At 36.0% G+C, this 22,558-nt stretch overlaps 1 protein-coding gene across 1 annotated transcript in view; it reads right to left on the reverse strand.

Annotated features, from left to right (window-relative positions):
• Swt1 (Swt1 RNA endoribonuclease) overlaps nt 1-22,558 on the reverse strand; it is a 259,608-nt gene that overhangs the window by 153,648 nt on the left and 83,402 nt on the right. Inside the window, exons 5-8 of the mRNA XM_090370461.1 lie at nt 19,547-19,618; nt 12,182-12,263; nt 8,591-8,667; nt 2,436-2,537 (exon numbers count right to left, since the gene is read on the reverse strand). Coding sequence (XP_090226587.1) covers nt 2,436-2,537; nt 8,591-8,667; nt 12,182-12,263; nt 19,547-19,618 — 333 coding nt within the window. The remainder of the gene's footprint in view (nt 1-2,435; nt 2,538-8,590; nt 8,668-12,181; nt 12,264-19,546; nt 19,619-22,558) is intronic.

Consider the following 22,558-nt stretch of genomic DNA (forward strand, 5'->3'; position numbering starts at 1 on the left):
GATACTTGCATTTCACCACATTCCAATCACATATTTATCAATGATATTGATGAAGCAAGTATATCAGGCTTAAAGTCCAAGTATGCAGATGATACAAAGGTTGCAAGGGTGTTAATGATATTAATGGCAGTGTGCTACTGCACAAGGATCTAGAAAGGTTGGACAGATGGACTGAAAAATGGCAACTGAAGTTTAACATTGACAAAGGCAAAGTACTGCATATGGGTAGAAGTAATCCCAGAGAAACATACCAACTGTGTGGTACAACACTTAGGGTGGTAGAAAATTAAAAAAGATCTGGGAGTAGTTGTGCAGTCAGATAAAGTTTTCTGAGCAGTGCAGACAAGCTGCCAGAGCAAGTCATGGGGTATTTTTAACGATAATTTTATTAGTAGGGAAAAGGAGGTGATTATCCCATTGTATAAGGCAATGGTCAGGCCACGCCTTGAGTATTGCATACAGGTCTGGAGGCTTCATTTTAGGAAGAATGGAGAGTTGCTTGAGCGAGTACAGAGAAGAGCAACAAGAGCTTGCTTACATAAGCTTGCTTTCTTGCATCACATGCCGCTGCCACCGTAGTGGTCAGGCGTGCAGGTGCATAAGTACACGTGCCTTGAGTGACTGGAGTTCAAGCCCCTGACTGTTGAATACGGTGCTGTTTCTTGTATTCTGTCTATCTTGTGAACTCCTCTGACCGTTTGGTCGTCCCGGAGTATAAACAGAAAATTTATTTTATTTTACTACTATTACTACTACATTCAAGCACTGTTTCTACAATGAATTGTTAACAGGGACAAAAACTGGTTGCTTTACCATAACATTAAATATCATCAGCAATGGATTAATTGAGGATTTCACCGCATTACGGCCAACAGAACTGCACCCGATCAAGTGGTTAATGTACATTTGATGGGATAATACTGGATATAATTTATTTTGAAATGAAACCAAATAAACTCAATAGATGATCAAAGCTCATGTGTATTGTCAGCAACTGGAACATTTGAGTGCTGCATTGTAACAACACACTATTTCCAAATAAAGGGGCCACACATTTTATTCCTGAAAACTTGTACCATCTGATTGAACAAATGCAGTCTTCCTCATTTGGAGAGGTCTAGATTAATTCCCATCAATGACCACAAGAAATTTCTACAGTGCTCTTCAATGGAGGCTGTAGTTAGCCAATATCAGGTGGAGAGTTTCCTTCCCTCTTAGTTATCTTGAGGCACTATTTCAGCCTACACAAATGCAATGCAGTCCGTGAACACACACACACTTCTACACAGTGTGAATATGAGCAACAAGCTCATATTTTGAAATTAGTTGTAAAAAGTGGACATTCTATGTACTCTGTATGGCTTGAAAAATTATTTGTAAATCTCTTTTTTCCTCACACCACCTCATAAGCTACATGCTTAATGCCTATCAACAAACAATAAAATCAGTGCGGATTTCATTCAGGTTTCTTTTCCAGCCAAGCCTTCCAGCTTACTTATCCACACATGCTAGAGACTGCCAGAAAGTATGCCCACCTGTCCAAACATAAACCTTCAAGCAAACCATAGCAAGTTTGCTGGAAGGTTTATATTTAAACTATGGCTACCTTTACAATTCTGTGTGTGTCTTGTCTCTGGAGTGGCCAAGTTTTCCTCAAAGAGCAGACCTTCTGTCAAACTGTAGTGTATGGCCGCCAGGAGGTTTTTAATGCTTGGTAGAAATTTCCTCCCGTCTGTATATTGTGCACTGGCCTGCAAAACCATGCTGTGTTTCATTCAGATTTATAACTTATTTCTTATATGAAGTCTATGTTGTGTGATATTTTTAATTTAATTAAAAAGATCACACACAACACAGAATACTTTTAATATCAAAAAAGTTACTAGAAATAAAACTATATATTCTTAAAGAAGATTGAGTTTGGGAGAGTACTAAGTTGACCCTTGAAAAAGGTTTCATTGAATGGAATCTACGAAGAGAATCATAATCAAGGGAAAAAAAAAAAAAGTCTAGACTTTCAGTTCTGGCTGATATTATTAAATCTGGTCTACAGAGGACAATGGCACAGTGTGAAATTCCCTTGAGTTCTACAGTATTTCAAGAAGGCAATGAATTTTTATGAAGATATTAAGTAAAATTTGCTTGAATGATTCACCCATAGCTTTCACTACTAATAAGTACTGATTTAAAAAGTTCTGCATTTTATACAGAGAGATCATGCCTTAAAATTTGTCAGTAGCACTAGTTGGGGCAATCAGTAATAGTCATTACAGTACTTCCTTTGAAAAAAGTTATGCTGCCCAGTGCAAATTCATTTATTACACTGTTTTCATGTAATAAATTAATTAAGAGACTAAGCAAGAGAACAACTGTATAACAGGTTGCATTTCATTAACAGGTAAACAGCATACTACATAATATAGAAACAAAATCACCTCTGATACTGTCTGTCCTCTGATCCTCGGGTGACGACTAGTCAATCTCCAATATAAAAATCGTATAGCTTCTGCTGCTTTACTACGGTAGTCTCCTGAAAGCTAGTTTTGGATAAAACAATAAGTGGGCACATATATTTAAAAAACTGAATATACAGGAAATATGATAAAATGTCAAAATGTAACTTTTAATGCAACTATGCCTTTTAAACAAATCTTGGGTAAAATAGTAGAAATTTTTAAAAAAAAATGACCTAAACGTTAGCAGGAACATAAAACCCACAATAATAATATACAAATTTGTATGTTTTATGATCATTAAATGTACGCTAGTTGGAAACCGTCAAAACATGACGGGAAAACATTACAGCACCTCTTTAAATACCACATTTATAGTTTTGTGACTTTTTTGTATTATTTGAACCTTTAAATGTTGTAATGAATATGCACTCAGGACATTTCTACATTTAATTGGCCAAGGCTAAACACAGGCTGTAGTAAATAGAGACCAACATGATCCAGGGTTTGCCCTTCCACTTTGTTGATTGTCATGCAGAATGCAAGACGAATAGGAAATTGTCAACTTCTAAAAGAAAAACAGCACCTCTTTAAATACCACATTTATAGTTTTGTGACTTTTTTGTATTATTTGAACCTTTAAATGTTGTAATGAATATGCACTCAGGACATTTCCACATTTAATTGGCCAAGGCTAAACACAGGCTGTAGTAAATAGAGACCAACATGATCCAGGGTTTGCCCTTCCACTTTGTTGATTGTCATGCAGAATGCAAGACGAATAGGAAATTGTCAACTTCTAAAAGAAAATGGAGGAGTTGTGTCAGATGATGTTAAGTCAATCTGAGGAAGTAAAACCCTCTGCCCAATACTTTGGCCAGTAATAATTTCCAAACCTAAACAGTTGTTATATACATATTATGAACAATTAATCTTGTTCCATTTAGTAGTACTGGGAAACATCTAAATTTCTTAATGACATCACAATTGCTCCAAGTTTCAATTTTAAGATATGTGGAGGTAATCCACTTAATTCTAAACTATTCAGAAATTCTATTGGAAATAGAATAATTTCAATTTCATCTTCAGTAATCAAATTATTAACAGTAACATATATTCTTAGCATTCCAGGTATGAGATTAATTATTTTTGAATTGATTTCGTCACAATGTTCATTTTTTAGTGAAAGAATGGGGACTTTAGAGAAATTCATATCATCTGGTGACGCACACTTTTCTACATCAGTTTCAAAAATAATGTCTTTTTCTGCAATTACAGTGGATGATAATTCAATAACACATAACGGTTCACCATTTACAGAAGGGTAATAAAAAAATATACATAAAAAAAAAAAAAAAACAGCAAATTCTAATTTCTCTGGCTTTGCAAGCATGTTTTTAATCAATTTAAATATTACAAATGTTGACCAAAGAGGTAAGAATTTAATGCAATTTTGAAAAATTGTTTGTCTGGAAGCATATGCAACTACCTGCCTAAAATCTCCTCCTCCCAGAACAATTATTCCCCTCCTCCCACTGTTAAGACATTACCCATAATGTCTTAACAGTCTGTTAACACACATTAATGTATATACATTGGCCATGGGCACTTCATCCCATATAACAAACCTGCTGACCTCCTTGCTATTTATTTTTAGAGCCGACAGAGTAGTTTTGTTTAATTTTAAGGATAATTTAAAATAACTATGTACCATGTTACAGAGATTACTTCAAACCCTAAATTTGTGCAATTGTATATAAGACACTGGTACATAAATGTTTTTCCAGTACTGTTTGGACTATCTATAAAATGTGTTACTTACATTTGTATTATTTTGTCGCACTAAATTAATAATTTCATCAATGATTAACTGTTGTTCTTCATTTGCACGTTGCCTCATACAGGTAAGATTTAATGTTAGAAAATATCAAAGAATCTACACTTACAATTGTGGGCAGATCACTGGTAAATTAAAAGTTGAGAGAGAAAACCATGTAGTTTCAGTGTTTCATGAATATCCTTGACAGCCAATTGATATGCTACATCACAACTGTGAAGGTGAAGGTAATCTTCACACAGTGAATCTTTAAAAACATCCCACAACTGAACTGTGTTTTATGGTTGCTGAAATATGCAAATATAAGAAAACAACTGTCGTAATTGGAATGGTATCTGAAAAACTCTCACTTCATATAAACAATGATGCCATTCGGAATCATCCAGAAGTAACCCATGTTGAATTACTGCTTCCTGAAATGTAGAATAGGTAACACTTTGGTACGTTTTAATATCTTCAAAACTGGTGGCACCTACTACATGAAGGAAAAGCAAGCAAAGATATCTTTCTGATTCCGAGGGAGCAACATTGTACATTCTGCCAATTACAATTATAAATTTTATGCATTTCTTCCAACGACATTGGCTTCTTTCCCATATGTAATGAACTGGTGATTCTGGATAAAAATGTATGGACTTTTTGTTGCAGAATTCTTATTCAAATTAAACCATGCAATCAGTTCCATGCTTCTTAATTGTGCTCAAATTAATGCTTCAGAAGCATTACCATTTGTAAAATACTCTTCATCGAGCAAATGAACAGGCAAGTGAACCATAGTACAGAATTGTTCGTGCATACTATAAGCAAATATTCTACATGCAGCTTCATTTGGCCAGACATATCTGGTATTTAAAAAAGCAGATATTTCATGATGATGAAGTGATGCCATTTTCTGTTGTCACTTGCAAATTGGTGCAGTCATGCCCTTTACAGACATATTTATGAAAGTATTTCATGCAGTGCAGACTTGCACAAACTGCAATGTTAATATGAGCCTGAAAATACAATGGAAGGGGATCATAAGGAACAATAAAGCGATTGTCAATGTCAACTCTAATATCATGAATACATTTGGTAATAGTCCTGCAGTTGTTCCTTCTTTGATAAAGGGGATAACCATTTACATTCTGTTTTGTTTCTGCGATAAATTCCTTTGGAAATTCTTTTTTGCACTTGCCATCCTTCATACAAACAGAAACTGGAGTGAGAACCACAAGGATTATGCACCATATGAGTTGTGACTAAATTATATAAGGTGGTATCACTAGTGTCTGGTATTTCTGGTAAAACAATTTTGTCAACGTCTATTATTTCCCTTAACTTGCAATTATCTCAAAGGCATAGCATCCCCCTTTGTGAATTGGGGATACATTTGCACATCTTCAGTCCATGGGGGCGCCCCTCCATAGCCAGGTGAGTAGGAGCAGCAGTGCGTAGCACACGCTTCTTGATTAGACCGGGGTTCGAGCCCGTGACCACCAAATACGGAGGATGCGGAAAGGTCAGGGAATGACCATCACATATCCCCGGAGCAATATGGCTTTAGTTGCTAATGCTCCAAATAACAACAACCCTTCAGTCCATGGGAACCTCCCCTGAGTCCAAGGATGCTCTCATAATTATGTCTAAGGGTTTGCTTAGTTGCTTTGCCGCCTCCTTTAATATAATTGGATAGATCCCATCCACCCCAGGTGCCTTTCTTATGTTTAACTTCAACAATTTCTCCTCCACTTTGCTCTCAGTTATTACAAAATCATTAAGCACCCTGCTACAATTTGATAACCTTCTGCCATTTTCAAACCTTAATAACTCATGTGTGAATGTAGATGCAAAATACTCATTCAGTTTGTTTGCTATCTGAGCAGGATCATCAACAGTCAAACCATCGATATCAAGTGGACCAATCAGATTCAGCCCCTTCCTTTTAGAGTTTATATAAGTAAAGAAATCCTTGCTGTTTTTATTAGAATATTTTGCCAAAGATTTCTCGTAATCTGCCTTTGCCTGCCTAACCTCCTTTGTGACCTGATTACAGACTAGCTTATATCTGCCATAGGCTTCTGAGTCGCTTGATAATTTATATGCTTCCCATGCATTTTTCTTCTCTGTCATGAGTCTCATTAGTTCATTTGATAACCATTTAGGCCTAAACCTTGAACAATATTTCTTAATAGGTATAAAACTTTTAGTAGCTTCCACGATTAATTCCTTGAATGCTTCCCACTTAGAATTTACTGTTGGTAACATCGTCAGTTGATCCCACTATACAGAATTTAAAAACTGTCTGAGACCACTGTACTCACCTTTACGGAAGCAAAAACCCTCTTCTTTACCCTTGATGGTAATTATATCTTTAAGTAAATCCCACTTCAGTACACTGTGATCACTGCCACCTAGTGGTTCCTTTATCTGCAAATTCTTAATACACGAATGATCACTGCTGATAACCAGATCAAGAGTATTACCCTCTCTGGTTGCCTCTCGAACATGCTGCTGCAGAAAACAATCATCCAATAAATCCATAAAAGTCTTACTAGTGTGTGAGTGACCAACCCACAAGTTCCAGTCAATATCTGGGAAGTTAAAATCCCCCATTATAAGACATTCTGATTTACCAGCCCAATCTATTTCTCTGTACAATTGTTCATTGTACTCATTCAAGTCAATCGGCCTATAACACACTACTACTCTTATTTTTGCTTTCGCAGTGCTTATGTCACACCACACTGATTCAACACTGCACTGTTCATCTATATCAACTGGATGCACTTCTTTTGATTTTATGTTTTTCTTAATTAACAGCATGACACCTCCTCCCTTCCTATCCTTTCTGTACACATTGTACTCCCCAAATTCCAATTCTGCATTCCTAATACCTGTGTGACACCACGTCTCTTATATCCCAACAATATCCGCCTTTGATGTCTTGACCAACATTTCAAATTCATCAAATTTATTTACTATACTTCTAGCACTGGTATACATGCAAGCATTCAGGCACCTATTCCTATTCACCCTGACACATCCCATATACTCATCTGTTTCACGATGACTGCCATCAGTCCCTGAAACCCCCAGCACCCCTCACTCCAGGTCGCTACTTATTCTAATAGAAGTTGTGCAAGAATCACCTTCACCTATGCCTGCGGCTACTTTTAACCTTTTAGTCTGTGAATCCCCCCAAGCTAGCAGTTTTCCAACCCACCTAACACTGCCTTGATAGCATCAGCAAACATTCTTGCACCCTTTCTATTTAAGTGTATGCCATCCCTGTAGAAGCAGTCTCTTCTGTTAACAAGCACAGACCACGCTGAAAAAAATTCTACCCCTTGAGCCTTGCACATTCCCTCCAGGGCCGAACTGATTGACAAGGCTCTCATCATGTACTCCTTCCTATTGTGTCTGGGCAGAATTGCAGACACTTTCAAATTTAACCCTAACTCACGAAGTAAAAATATGCACAAAGAGCTTGTGCCCAATAACCGAAGTGTTACTACTGCCTACTATCTGGACGTTTTGAAACATTTGTTTAGGGAATCTGTTATGTGTGGCTTTAGTATGTAGAAAACCGGCAGTTGGCTTCTCTTGCACAATAATGCACCAAGCCACAAGGCTCTTGTTGTTTGGGAGTTTTTGGCTAGCAAAAAATCTGCATACTGACATACCCACCATATTCACCAGACTTAGCTCCATGTAACTTCTTTTTGTTTTGAAAAGCTCAAGGCACCACTGAAAGGCTGTTATTTTAATGATGTTGACACTATGCAAATAGCTGTGCTGAGAACATCAAACTGTATACCACCAGTCACGGCCTTTCACAAATTGTTCCAGTTGCTTTGTGATCGTTGCGCACAGTGTGTAGATGCAAGAGGAAGTTACTTTGAATAAAGCAAGGTTAGTTTACTTAAACATGGGATCATTATTTTATTCTACCATTAGTTTCATTTTCCAATTATCACACCGTATATCTCTTTTTAGGTTTAAGGTTTTCATAGACAGATGCAAACAGAATGACTTAAAGGAAATTTCAGAAGTAAAAATTCTATTTGCTTCATTCTGTGCAAAAAGACATACTACTGTTTCACTTTTTTTTTTTGGTGTTTCCCTTCCAATCATTCTATGTGATTTATATTACATGCAGACTTTATTTGATTTCTTTAAATTTTTGAGCTTCAGTTCCTGTTTGGTTGACATCAACAAGAATATGAAAAAGAAAATTTGCATCGTATAAAATTAAGTGATAGTTTAACAAAAAATGCCCAGATGAGTAGCATACAAAACAAGTAACACTAATACTTACAGAATGCTTATTGGACTTCAAGGAATCCAATTCTTGAATAACAACCCATGGAATAAAAATATTCGGCTGTCCACAATCTGAATATAAAATGAATGAATGAATGAATAAATAAATAAATAATAACACACTAATAACTTATATCAGATAACATGTATTAAGAACAGGCAAAATACATAAAAATATGCAATGAAATATACAAAAATTTGTACTACTATCATATGCAATAGAATTTTTATATTTATCCCCAGCTTATCACAATTAAGTGAATTAAAATTACAATTAATTCATTTAATTGTTGTTGTTGTTGTTATTTGGTTTTTAGGAGCATTAGCAACTAAGGCCATATTGCTCCGAGAATATGCGGTGGTCATTCCTTGACCTTTACGCATCCTCCGTATTTGGTGGTGACGGGCTCGAACCGCGGTCTAATCAAGAAGCGTGTGCTACGGACTGCTGCTCCTTCACATCTGGCTACGGAGGCGCCTCATTTAATTGTGATAAACTTTTAAAATTTCACAACTTTCATGCAAAATAAACTTTGTTACAGTAAACAATGTTCAATGTGGTTCATTTTAAATGTTTGGTGTATTATTGTCCGAAATCATTTTAAAAGCAGAGAATGATCTTTCCACATCAATGGAAGCGAAGAGCTTAATATTATTTATTTATATCATTAATTAAATAGCATTAAGATAATTCTTCAAAGTAGATTCAGCTGGAATGTTTTGATTTTTACAATATTTTTTCAAAAATAATTTGAAAACTGGATTGCTTAATTTACTGAAAGGGATATTGCTGTTTACCATGGCAACACAAATCCTTTGAAAAGATACTTTTCTTGTCTGTGTCTGATGAGGTACATGTTCACTTCGGTTAAAGAGACTCAACTGGAAGCTGAAAATCTCTCTCTTTCTCTTCTTTTTTTTTTTTTTGCAACAGTATATGATGTTATTTTCACACATTGGAATTTATTTCCTGCCTGGAACATTCTTTTCACAAATAATCCAAAAGACAATACAGCCAGGCCTCGCATAACGTGAGTTCGATTAACACGATTTTCAGTTAACGCTATTTGAAAAATTAGCTTTTCACTTTACACAATGCAAATTTCCAGTTAACGTGATCTTTTTTTTTTTTTTTTATGCGATAGTTGAAAAAGATTTGAATCGCGCGTTAAGCTTACCGTGAGTCGTACAGGCAATAAACAAACATTTGCCTGCTGCCCACCTCGGTGTGTTCCATCAACCATCAGAAGAAGACGTGTTACTTGTTTGTCTCCTGCTAATAAAGTCAATGTACAGTTGCATAAAAATTCAAATTTTTAAATGAGCCAGATGAAAATGTTACCGCGAAGGAGATAATGGTAAAAGAATTAGATAATCTTTCGTATTGCATAGAACCTCAAACAAAAGGTTTGAGGTTCTCTGCGATATTTATTTCGCCAGGGCCCAGAGAAGATTGTTGTCGGCTATCGGAAATTGATTGATGAAAAGAGAAAGTCAACACTGTTCAAATATTTCCGCAACAGTCATTTCTTCATTGTGTATTTTATGTCAGAGGTTCCCAAACTTTCTCGGTTCACGGCATCCTTAGTGTCTCAGTAATTTTTTCAAGGCGCACCCAGACCAAAAGAAATACCTAACAGTTCTGTTTAGTAGCTAGGTCCAAACAACTTAATAAGAAATGCTGAAATTGTGAACTACCTCGAGCTAGTAGTTCGCGTGATGTCTGACAGATGTCGAGTATCGCTGTGTTTCCCTCGAAAATTTAAAATATTCCATGGCGCACAGTTTGGGAACCGCTGTTTTATGCAATAAACATTTAATTCCATAATTATTTTTATTATCTTTTACATTGTATACAGTTAAAAAGTTATTTAAAAGGTATTTTTAAAATTCTTTATGGACATTCCAGAAGGTCAAGGACCAATTATAATTTTTCCTATTGATTATTATATTCGATTAACGCATTTCCGTTTTGCGCGATGCGCTCGCGGGACGAATTAATCGCATTAATCGAGGCCAGCCTGTACTACCATCTGCAGTAAAATCTTTTCGGTAATTGACAATCAATGATTTCATAAGTTTAGCAGCAGATTTGATTTTGGCATTTGGAACAAAATGCTCCAACTGCCTATTCTGTAACTTTTAACTGAATTCTGTTAATTTATCCAACATCATTGTTGGCAAGAAAATTAAAGAAAAATGCTATTGATATTTTTTTTCTGCCCTAATTAAAATGTTTTCCCCACTGTTATTATAATATTCTAATGTTTTCAATGGTTATGATATTGTCAGAGATTAAAATCACATGTCTGAGTTTAATCTCAGAAAAACTGATCAAATTAATGGAAATATTTAGTGTTACTAGTAATATTCATTTGCACATACACACATGCAAATACATATACCCCAATGTCTGTTGATAACAATTTGATGCTGATGGTGAGTACAATTTGTAACACTTACAAAGCCACATATGCTTTTCTTATGTGGCACAAAAAACTGACAAATACAGAATAAGATATTAAAGGCCAACAAGCAATTATATAGTAATTTTATCAGTGAAATTACAGACAGATGAAATATAATAAAAATAATAAAAACTGGTGGAACTGGCTGCAAGTTAGACTGGCTGTTAATTCACTAGTGACAAAATTGCAAACTGAGTTAAACTTAATTGACATAAATTGACTACCATGTATATAACGATGGTATCCTCATTTTTGCGAAAAGAGGATACCATCAAACTTTGCGAAAGAGATGAAATGTACATAATTGACCATTGATGAAATTGAAAACATCTGACATCATGATAGGCTGCAAACTTTCACATTAGCACCAGGAAATGCAACCAAAACCTATTCTAAGCATATTGAAAGACAGAGCTCCACAGAACATCGACTCTATTCATCTCAACATCTATTAACAACCATCAAAATCATACTCAATCCAGTTGACCTATGGCTACCAGCAGTTATCAACCCCACCAACATCCAGCCACCTTTTATATTCCTTCTCTTTGATTAACATAATTCCATCATATTGTATTCATAAATTAACTAGTCACTGGCTAGCTGAACAATCTAATGCACTTTCAACTTCATTTTGTGCAGGGCTTAAATACTGCCTATTTAGCCTCACCATACCACTTTCAACAATATCCATCCACTTACCAAGTTCAATAAACATAAAAACTAACTTCAGCATTACAGAACATACTGTTTGGAGAAAAAAAGGAAAGCTCTGCCAGTCAAAGGTATCACATTCTAACAATGGCAACTGGCATCTATTCAATGCATCAACCCATGAGGTCAGTAAAATCAGTAAACTGAATTTATAATTTTTAGCTAATTTTGCCACTCTCCATTGCCTCTTTCACCAGTCAGCACAGGTTCTTTACAATAACACAACTGATACATCACAGATTTTAGCAACTTTTCCCATTTAAATCTAATGGTAGGGCACAACTTGTCTCTGAAACACCAGATTAGGATCACTTGTGCAAAAAAAAAAAAAAAAAAAAAAACCCATTTATACATACAATATATGAAAACAGAAAGGATAAAAAAATGTTTATGAAGTAACTTGCCTTTTAATGGTAATTCTAATAACTGACCCAAAAATTTCAGCTCCCATATTAAGATATTTGTATCCACTACGATGTAATAACACTGAAAATATATAATATAATAAAGTGCATAAATATATTGAATTATATAATTTTAAAAATCACTAAGAACACATTCTAGTATAGTTATGTTAATGAAATAACCATTCAATCTGTAACAATTAAATCCCCATTTTCAATTTTTGCACACTTTCAAACTTCTGTAGAATTCACAAATCATATTTTCTTCTATCTACAATTAAATTAACATAATCTAGTAAAAAAATTTTACAATCTAATACAAGAGTCTGTCAATAAGTATTTTCCTTCACCTAGAAATATTTCAGTTATGAATTTGAATCTTAGCTAGCAACTTCATCCTTCTCTATGTAGCTACCTTCTACCTGTTGACTCTTCCAAAAGTAATATTTTGCATTTAGGCAGTGACCTTAATACAAAATCCCCTTTAGCTCATTTACTGATAACAGTGGACATCTAGTTAATCAGTTTATTTTACAACATCGCTATTGTAGTAAAATTTCTAGTTCACACAAGGTGTCTAATAATCTGCAGTAAATTAATTTATGGACAACATATAAACCAGTTATTCTTTTCAGAAAATTAAATGGAATGGAATGGAATTTTAGAAAGTATAAATAATGACCTTTCTAATATTGAAGTTGTTTCTGAGAATTTAACACCTTTTGATTGTATGCTATTGGTGAAATCTGCCATTTTAAATAGCAGCAGATAAATCAAAAAAGAAAAAGGTTAGGGCCAACAAAATTAAGACTTGGTGATGTCACGAATTAATTGTTGGATATCATGTGAAGTTTTTAAAGCTAGAAAGATATATATCATCAAAGATATAGAACATGGCCCTTACATGACATTAGTAAATTACATAATATACATCTTCAGAATAAAAAACAATATGATAAGTTAATTTTAAAATGTAAAACTGAAACATGGAAAAGATTTGTTTCTTATGCTGGAAACAAAGACCCTTGGGGTATTATACCAGAATTACACAAAACAGCATGTGACAAATTACACTCTCAGGTTATTTATAATTCTTAATCTCTACCTTGGCAATTACTGTAGAACCCACGACTAATGCTTTATTCTTACCAGATGATGTTCAATCTGATTTGTCAGTCCATCCGGTTCTTAGACAATTAAACTCAGATTATTCCTCTATTCTTAATGATCCTCCTTTTTAATGTTATTAAACTCCTGAAGAAGTTTAATAACATTACTGTAAGATTCCATCAAAATAAAAATACTGGTTGTGACCTTACGGAGTGAGCTTTCATATCTAAGCTGCACACTAACATGGTGTTCGACAGGCCGCCACTAGTTAGTACACTGGACTGAACCTATTAGTAACTCTTTAGGAGGCTTCCGGATCAGCTAGTGTATAATCTTGCTACCTCTACTCTGCCAGATAGTGGCTGGAGGGAGTCCGAGTAGTGTGTATGTGGGTCAGCATTGTCGAGGCCACATTACGTCAAGTTTCTGGGTATATTCTTACCATGTGTAAGCCATATCCAAAAATTTCATTACTTCATACAGCATGTCCCTCCCACTTTTACTTACTATTGAATACACCATGAATTGTCAAACTCATGGTGCACTCAATTCGCTTTCACACATAAGCTTACTAATAAAGTAAGCTTATCTGCGAAAAGGTCTAAACCTCCCAAACACTTCCTAGTTAATTTCACAAATATACGTGGTCTCGATTCTAATCTCAACAACGTCCATTTCCACTTGCAGTCTGCCAAACCCCATGTACCTTTTTCTGACAGAATCTCAGTTATCGGTTGATTCAAATACTGCTCACCTCAGTTGCCCAAATTATTCGCTGTACGATTCCTTTTGCCTCAAAGGAATCGTACTTGTGCATATGTCTGTTCCGATATTCCCTGTCAGAGACTTGGCAATTTGGAATCTACTCTTTTCGATCTTCTCTGGCTTAAAATCTCTCTACCTCATTGTGTCAAATTCATCTGTTGTCTCTACCATTCTTCCACTCCACTAATCACTTGGAGCTCTTTGACTTTCTCTCTTTGCAACTTGACTTTCTCCAGTCCAACTTTCCTAACAGTGAGGTAATTTTCCTTGGTGATTATATGTTCACAACTCCAGCTAGCTTCCGTTTTCTAGTCACACTGACCCAGCTGGTTGAGATGCTGAGGCTTTTGCAATTGCTAATGACCCTGCACAGATTGTTCATTTACCTACAAGAATACCGGAGAATCCTAACCATATAGTCGACACGCCCGATTTTTTCTCACAAACAACCCTTCTAATTGCACCGTCGAAGTGAGTGGTCCTTTAAGCACCTCAGATCACAACTTGGTAATTGTCTCTTCTCCAATCGAGCCTTCATCTCATGGCTATTCCCAATCTCGTGTTGTTTGGCATTACAAGAATACAAAATGGAATGACCTGTGAGATTTCTTTTCTTCTTTTCTTTCCCCTGGTCGGATTACTGTTTCAAAAGTTCTAATGTCAACGTTTGCTCAGATTGCGCCAGTGAAATTATTCTTGTAGGAATGAAATTCTTTATTCCGCACTCCACTTTAAAATCTCATCCTTTATCTAAACCTTGGTTTTCCAATAAATGTGCTAATGCCGTTCAGGAGAAGAATGTTGCATATCGTAATTGGCTTGTTTCCAATTCTTCAGTCTCATTTTTTGCCTACACCAAAGCTGGCAACAATCGTAAAGCAGTTATTAATCAGTTCAAACTAGATTTTGAACAGGTTAAGAGTAGAAAACTTGCTTCTTGCCTCAATGGTAGCCGAGCTGATCTCTTACCAAAGCTACTGGCCACAACTTTTCGCCATCTCTGCTCCCGCCTGTGTCAAAACCAGATGGTTCTGTTGTCACTTCAGCCAAGGTAAAAGCTGACCTGCTAACATCCCTTTTTTCTTCCAACTAATGTATTAATGATCTTGGTAAAACACCTCCCACCATTCCCAACACGCTCCATTCAATGTCTCCAGTGGTCTTCCGTCAAAAGGATTTTTACGAATCTCAATGCTAAGAAAGCTCAAGGTCCCGATGGAATTTCTCCACTTGTTCTCAAAACCTGTGCTCCTAAACTTACTGCTATTCTTTGCCGCCTTTTTTCACTTTCTTATTCCAAAGGTGTTTTTCCTTCTGCTTGGAAATTTGCTCATATCCAGCCAATTCCTAAAAAGGGTGACAAATCTCTCCCATCCAATTATCGTCCTATTGCAATTACTTCTACTCTTTCTAAAGTAATGGAGAACTCAATTAACCGCCAACTCTTAAACTACCTAGAAACCTTCCATCTGATCAACGATGGAAAAGTTCCATCATTGATCTTTTCACTGAACTTTTCCATACAATGGAAAATTTCAGTGAAACACAAGCAGCTGCTCTTTACATCTGAAAGGCTTTTGATCGTGTTTCGCATAAAGGTCTTTTAAAAAAGCTTCCAACTTATGGTCTGCCAACTGTTTTTTGTAATTGGTTATCCAGTTTTCTCTCTGATCGCTCACTGAGGGTGATGGTAGATGGCTCTCTGTCTTCTAACTTCTCCACTAATGCTGGTGTCCCCCAAGGTTCAGTTCTTTCCCCCACTCTTTTCCTCTTGTATATTAATGATCTTCTTCCACTGACTGTAAATCCTATCCATAGTTTTACCAATCATAGCATATTGCATTCCACTTTCCGTTTTGAGAAACCTTGTCCTGCTCAATCAGCTTCGACTTCTTGATTATCCACTACCAATTCCTTAAATGCCAATCTAAAATTAATTCTACAGTGGGGCAAAGACAACTTAGTTGATTGCAATCCTTCTAAAACTCAGTCTTGTCTTATATCTCGCAAAAAGGATTCTTCTTCTCCTATGTTTATCTTTGGTGACACTCCGATTTCTAGGCCAAGATTATATATCTCTTTTGGGGATTACCCTGACTTCTAATCTCTCTTGGCACAAACACATTATAAATATGCTTCCTCTGCATCTAAAAAAACTTAGTTTTCTATTACACTCTTGGCATTACTTTTCTTCCAAACAGCTGTTGATTCTGTACAAATCGCAAATCCGCCCAACTATGGAATATTGTTCCCACAACTGGGATGGTGACCCCCAAACCTCTCTCAGGCTTCTAGATTCCATTCAGAAAAGGGCAGTTAGGTTAATTAATGACTCATCTCTAACAGACTCCCTCCACTCACTGTCTCATAGTCGTGCTGTTTCTGCTGCATGTCTTTTCTACAGATACTTCCATGGGCACTGTTCTTCTGAATTGTCTTGTATAATTTCCGCTCTCTCTTTCAAAACAGTCTGAACACGTGCCGCCATCAGTCAACATCCATTTACTGTCCAACTTCAAACTCACAGAACCAACTTTTCATCTTCCTCATTTATTCATTCAACTGCTGTTTACTGGAACAACCTTCCTTCATATGTCTTTCCTGAAAATTACAGTCTACAGAAGTTCAAGACTAATGTCAGCAAATATCTTCTCTAGTCTTCTCAACCTGCAACCCAAGCAGGGTACTAAGTACTATAGGTTCTAATACCTCTCGTGTTTGTGGTTTTCATTAAAAAAAAAAAAAAAAAAAAATGTCCAAATGTACTGATTAAACTTTTCAACAAATGTTTACATTACTCTATCTTTCGCTCCATTTGAAAAAGGACTCTCTTGAAAATTATCATCAAACCTGGAAAACCTATAAATCATCCATGTTCACGCAGAACAATAGTTTTATTGGCAAACTTTGGTAAAGCACTTTAAAGGCTTATATCTTTTAGAATAATGATTTACTTTTAGCAAACATTGTCTATGCATCAAATCAATTTGGATTTTGAAGGTTGTTCATCCTTTTCGACTTATACAAAATGCTTCTACCAAATATGTTTTACTGTGTTAGTTAACTTCATGAGCACTTTTGATTCCTTGGTGGAAAGCACCCTTGAGGTCTTAAGGTCCCTAAATTTTCCTTACAACCTCTTTAAGCTTATGTGTCACTATTTTTCAGATAATTTTATAATTACTGCTTCTAATTTACATGCTGTCAAAAACCTGACATCTACAAAAAGCCTGAGGATTCCAGATCAAGGGTCCATACCGTGTCTTAAATAAATGGTTACTCAAGGATTTTCCAAACTATTTTTCCCTAGCTTACATTAGTGATTTGGTTTTGTTTTTTCACGGTAACTCAAGACGGCAATTAGAACATACAGCTAATAACATGTTAAAATAATTTCAATTGAAAATAAATTAACCATCTTTGCATCTAACCCCAATGATGGTCTTTAAAGGAACTTTGTCTCAAACTCATCTGCCACTTGTTAAAATTAATGGAGTCTCTGCTCCCTTTGTTACCTCTTTAAAATACCTTGTCATTCTTATTGACAATAGACTAAACTTCCTACCATATGTATCACAACTAGTAGGAAAAGTTAAAAAATTCTCTTTCCAGATCATTTTCATCACTCGTATGGACTGGGGCCTGAAACATTACACACTGCACATTCTCTACAAAGCTGCTGCAATTCCTATAGTAAACTCTGCTGCAGGAGCATGGTTCTTTTCATGTCAGGCACCTTAATTCAACACAGTTTCCTTTTAATTCCCTTGAAGGCACGGAAAACTGTCTCAACCCCTGCTCTCCAGGTACTATCTGACTTCGTACCACTAGATCTGCAACTTGTCTACTCTGTCTTATTATATCAGAAAATGTCTAATAGTTAATTTTGATGGAATAAATATTAATATTAATGCCTCTCACAAAGAGGAAAAACTAAGATGTCTTGAGATCCTAAAAGCTAGAGGGCAGACCTCTGTTAAAGGTGCAGTTACCAAGAAATTTGTACCTTCAATTACATTTGTAAACAACACTATTAAACGGGTCACACCCAGTTTATACACAAATTATATTTTAACAAAAGCATAGCTCCTTTAAGTTAGCTTATTTTAATTTGTCACCCTCTGCTTAGTGTCTACTATGTGGTCAATCAGAAGAATGGTAACACATTATATTCTTGTGAATTTTATGATAATTTTAGAATTAACTTTTCCAAATAACAGGAACCATCCAAATTGGCCAGGAAACCAAATTTTTAGAATTATGCAAAAACAATGTTTGAACAAAAAAAAAAAGATTAGCTGATAATCACAATTTAACTAACAATCCTGATAATTAAACTTTTGAGTTCATATTTCTTCTTTTAATTTTATTCAGCTTTTGTTAAATCAACATATTAGTTCCTCCTTGAGATGAATTTTTATGGCTATTTGTGTACTTTCATGGCTTTTAGAAGCATAAAGCTCATTTTCTAGTTAAGAATTATGTTTTAAGCTTATCGAAATTTAAAAATTAAATTTAATTTAAAATTACTGCACAAACTAAGGGGCAGGAATATAACAACTTACACTATTATCAGATTCTGTTATGTAGTATGTGATACACTATTAAATTTCTAAAATAACACTAGTGTCTAATTTCTTAGCAAAAACAAACCAACTTATGTACTATGGTTACCACTACAAGCACTGCACTACTGGTTACCAGCTACGATATTCATGCTGAATCACTGATAACAAAGGCTCTAGGAATATTAAATCGTAAGTAAGGTAAGTAAAGTAAGGTGCAGCCATTATCAACCCACTGCAGGGTGGAAGCCTCCTCAACAATTCATGCTGAGGGAAATGGACCATAATCTGCCACGCTGGTCCAGTGCGGGTTGGCAGATCGACCGTATTCAGCAGTCAGGGGCTTGAACCCCGGTCTACTCAAAGAGCGTGTGCTACTGCACTCCCGCTCCTGCCCACTCGATCGTAACTCATACTAAATCCCAAGTTAAATTTTAAAATAATTTAACAAACAAGACAAGACCTATTAAAACTATACACTGAACACGAATTGCTATGTTAGTTAAGTAAGACATGGTAAAATTTTTCAAAAAACCTATCCGATTCGAAGAGCTCCAAATTCTTCTATTATGCTATTCACAGCAACTTTGAAAATCCATAGATACTGAATATATTTGATCTTCTCTAACACATGCTTCACAGTTCTGTAATAGTCTCCTTTAATACAAAGAGTACACAATACGAATCAATGGATTTCTATCCCTATTTATCATAAGATATCATTCATAGAAACGAGACAGTGATCATTCAAAAAATTCTCAAATAAATTAATTATGCCAGAAATGGTTTGAAAACATGAGGAAGTATAATAAATGTTGTTAACATCTGTATATCTTGTGAAATTACCTTAATAAACAGAGTTTTGGGGAAAAAATCTGAAATCATTAAAAACTAAGTACATGAATTTAAAAATGCAATTTCTTACCTTTGTTTTATTTAAGGAATCGATCTGCATAGACTCATGAAGAACTTCCAAGCTTGATAAATCTCTTGAGATCTTTAGAAATATTGAAGATATCAAGTCTTTGAATGGAGTAACATACAAGTAATTGGATTTAAGTACAGAAGAATAAAGCACTGACCCCTGTTTTTTGGATGAAAAGCAATTTTATTTGTATTTTTCAAAACAAAAAACAAATATTTTTTGTCAGTCAGCATTTCAGTGGGTTTGTAAATAAACCCATGTGACGATAACACTAAATATTGAAGTAAAGAAGAGAGCACACTTTCTGTCCATAAATTTGTGAATTAGTTCTTAATGTATTCAAAAACAAAAGAAATTGCTTTATTCAGAAATACAAGTTTCAGTGCTTTACAGAATTTTAGACATTTTTCTCAAAAACCAGCAATGCTACAGTAGACTTTCAAAATAATGGCAACTTTGAGGATTCAAGGTGCCATTATTTCGATCTTTTCCTTATCTAGAAAGTTTTATTTTAAATGTATTTTTTTTTATGAAAACCCCAAGCACGAGAGGCTTGTGTTGTTGTTGGTTTTTAGGAGCATTAGCAACTAAGGCCATATTGCTCCGGGGATATGCGGTGGTCATTCCCTGACCTTTCCGCATCCTCTGTATTTGGTGGTCACGGGCTCGAACCCTGGTCTGATCAAGAAGCGTGTGCTACGCACTTCTGCTCCTGCCCACCTGGCTACGGAGGGGCCCAGCACGAGAGGCATTAGAACCTACAGTACTTAGTACCATGCTTGGGTTGGAGGTTGAGAAGACAAAAGAAGATATATGTTGCCATTAGACTTGAACTTCTGTAGACTGTAATTTTCAGGAAAAACGTACGAAGGAAGGTTGTTCCAGAAAACAGCAGTGGAATGAATAAATGAGGAAGATGAAAAGTTGGTTCTGTGAGTTTGAAGTTGGACAGTAAATGGATGTTGGCTGGTGACGGCACGTGTCTGGACTGTTTTGAAAGAGAGAGCTGGAATTATACAAGCCAATTCAGAAGAACAGTGCCCATGGCATCTGTAGAAAAGGCATGCAGCAGAAACAGTAAGTCTATGAGACAGAGAGTGGAGAGACTCTGTTAGAGAGAAGTCATTAATTGACCTAACTGCCCTCTTTTGAATGGAATCTAGAAGCCTGAGAGAGGTTTTGGGCACACCGCTCCAAATGTGAGAACAATATTCCGTGGTAGGGTCAATTTGCGATTTGTACAGAGCAGCTGTTTGGAAGAAAAGTAATGGCGAGAGCGAAAGAGAAAACCAAGTTTTTTAGATGCAGAGGAAGCAATATTTCTAATGTGCTTGTGCCAAGAGAGATCAGAAGTCAGGATAATCCCCAAAAGAGATATATCATCTTGCCTAGAAATCGGAGTGTCACCAAAGATAAGCATAAGAGCAGAAGAATCCTTTTTGTGAGATATAAGACAAGACTGAGTTTTAGAAGGATTGAAATCAACTAAATTGTCTTTGCTCCACTGGAGAATTACCTGGAGATCGGCATTTAAGGAATTGGTAGCGGATATTCGAGAAGTTGAAGCTGACTGAGCAGGACAAGGTTTCTCAAAATGGAAAGTGGAATACAATGTGCTATCATCAGCAAAACTATGGATAGGATTTCCAGTCAATGGAAGATGGTCATTAAAACAAGAGGAAAAGAGTGGGCGAAAGAACTGAACCTTGGAGGACACCAGCATTAGTCGAGAAGTTAGAAGACAGAGCCATCTACCATCACCCTAAGTGAGCGATCAGAGAGAAAACTGGATAACCAATTACAAAAAGCAGTTGGCAAACCATAAGATGGAAGCTTGTTTAGAAGATCTTTATTACAAACACAAGCCTTTGAGATGTCAAGAGCAACTGTTTGTGTTTCACCGAACTTTTCCATTGAATTTGTCCATAAATGGGTAACATAAGCCAGAATATCACCAGTGGATCAACACTGATGGAATCCATACTGGCGATTGTTGATCAGACGGAAGGTTTCTATGTAGTTTAAGAGTTGAAAATTAATTGATTTCTCCATTACTTTAGAAAGAGTAGAAGTAATTGGATGGGAGAGATTTGTCACCCTTTTTAGGAACTGGCTGGATATGAGCAAATTTCCAAGCAGAAGGAAAAACACCTTTGGAATAAGAAAATGAAAAAAGGCGGCAAAGAACAGGAGTAAGTCCAGGAGCACAGGTTTTGAGAACAAGTGGAGAAATACCATCAGGACCTTGAGCTTTCTTAGCATCAAGATTCGTCAAGATCCTTCTGACGGAAAACCACAGGAGGCACTGAATGAAACACGTTGGGAATGGTGGGAAGTGTTTTACCAAGACCATTAATATACGAGTTGGAAGAAAAATGGGATGCTAACAGGTCAGCTTTATCCTTGGCTGAAGTGATAACAGAACCATCTGGTTTTGACAGAGGTGGGAGCAGAGATGGGCAAAATTTGCAGCCAATAGCTTTGGCAAGAGACCAGCTCGGCTACCATTAGGGCAAGAAGCAAGTTTACTACTCTCAGCCTGTTCAAAATCTAGTTTGGACCGATTAATGTCTGCTTTACAATTGTAGTGAGCTTTGGTGCAGGCAAAAAATGAAACTGAAGAATTGGAAACAAGCCAATTACGATATGCAATGTTCTTCCCTTGAACAGCCGTAGCACCTTTATTGAAAAACCAAGATTTAGATAAAGGACGATTTAAATAGGAGTGTGGAATAAAGGATTCCATTCATTCTCTAAACTATATACAGCCGGCCCTCGTTATAACGCGGTTCTCTATAACGCTGTTCTTATATTATAATCCGTATCTGACTATAACGCTGTCACAGATCACTATAACGCTCTTTTACAGATTGCATTTTTGCATATTTAACGAAATCGTTTCATTTGATGGAGTCGATAACTTGAAAATGAATAGCAAAACAGCATTAAAACGTTTCCCACGCCGACTTGAGAAATTTTCCCACGCTCAGTTAAATTTTCTCGCACGCTAAT

The sequence above is a fragment of the Mastigoproctus giganteus genome, chromosome 3 (genome assembly GCF_048544385.1).
Source record: "Mastigoproctus giganteus isolate SK-2022 chromosome 3, ASM4854438v1, whole genome shotgun sequence".
NCBI classification, from domain to species: Eukaryota; Metazoa; Arthropoda; class Arachnida; order Uropygi; family Thelyphonidae; genus Mastigoproctus; species Mastigoproctus giganteus.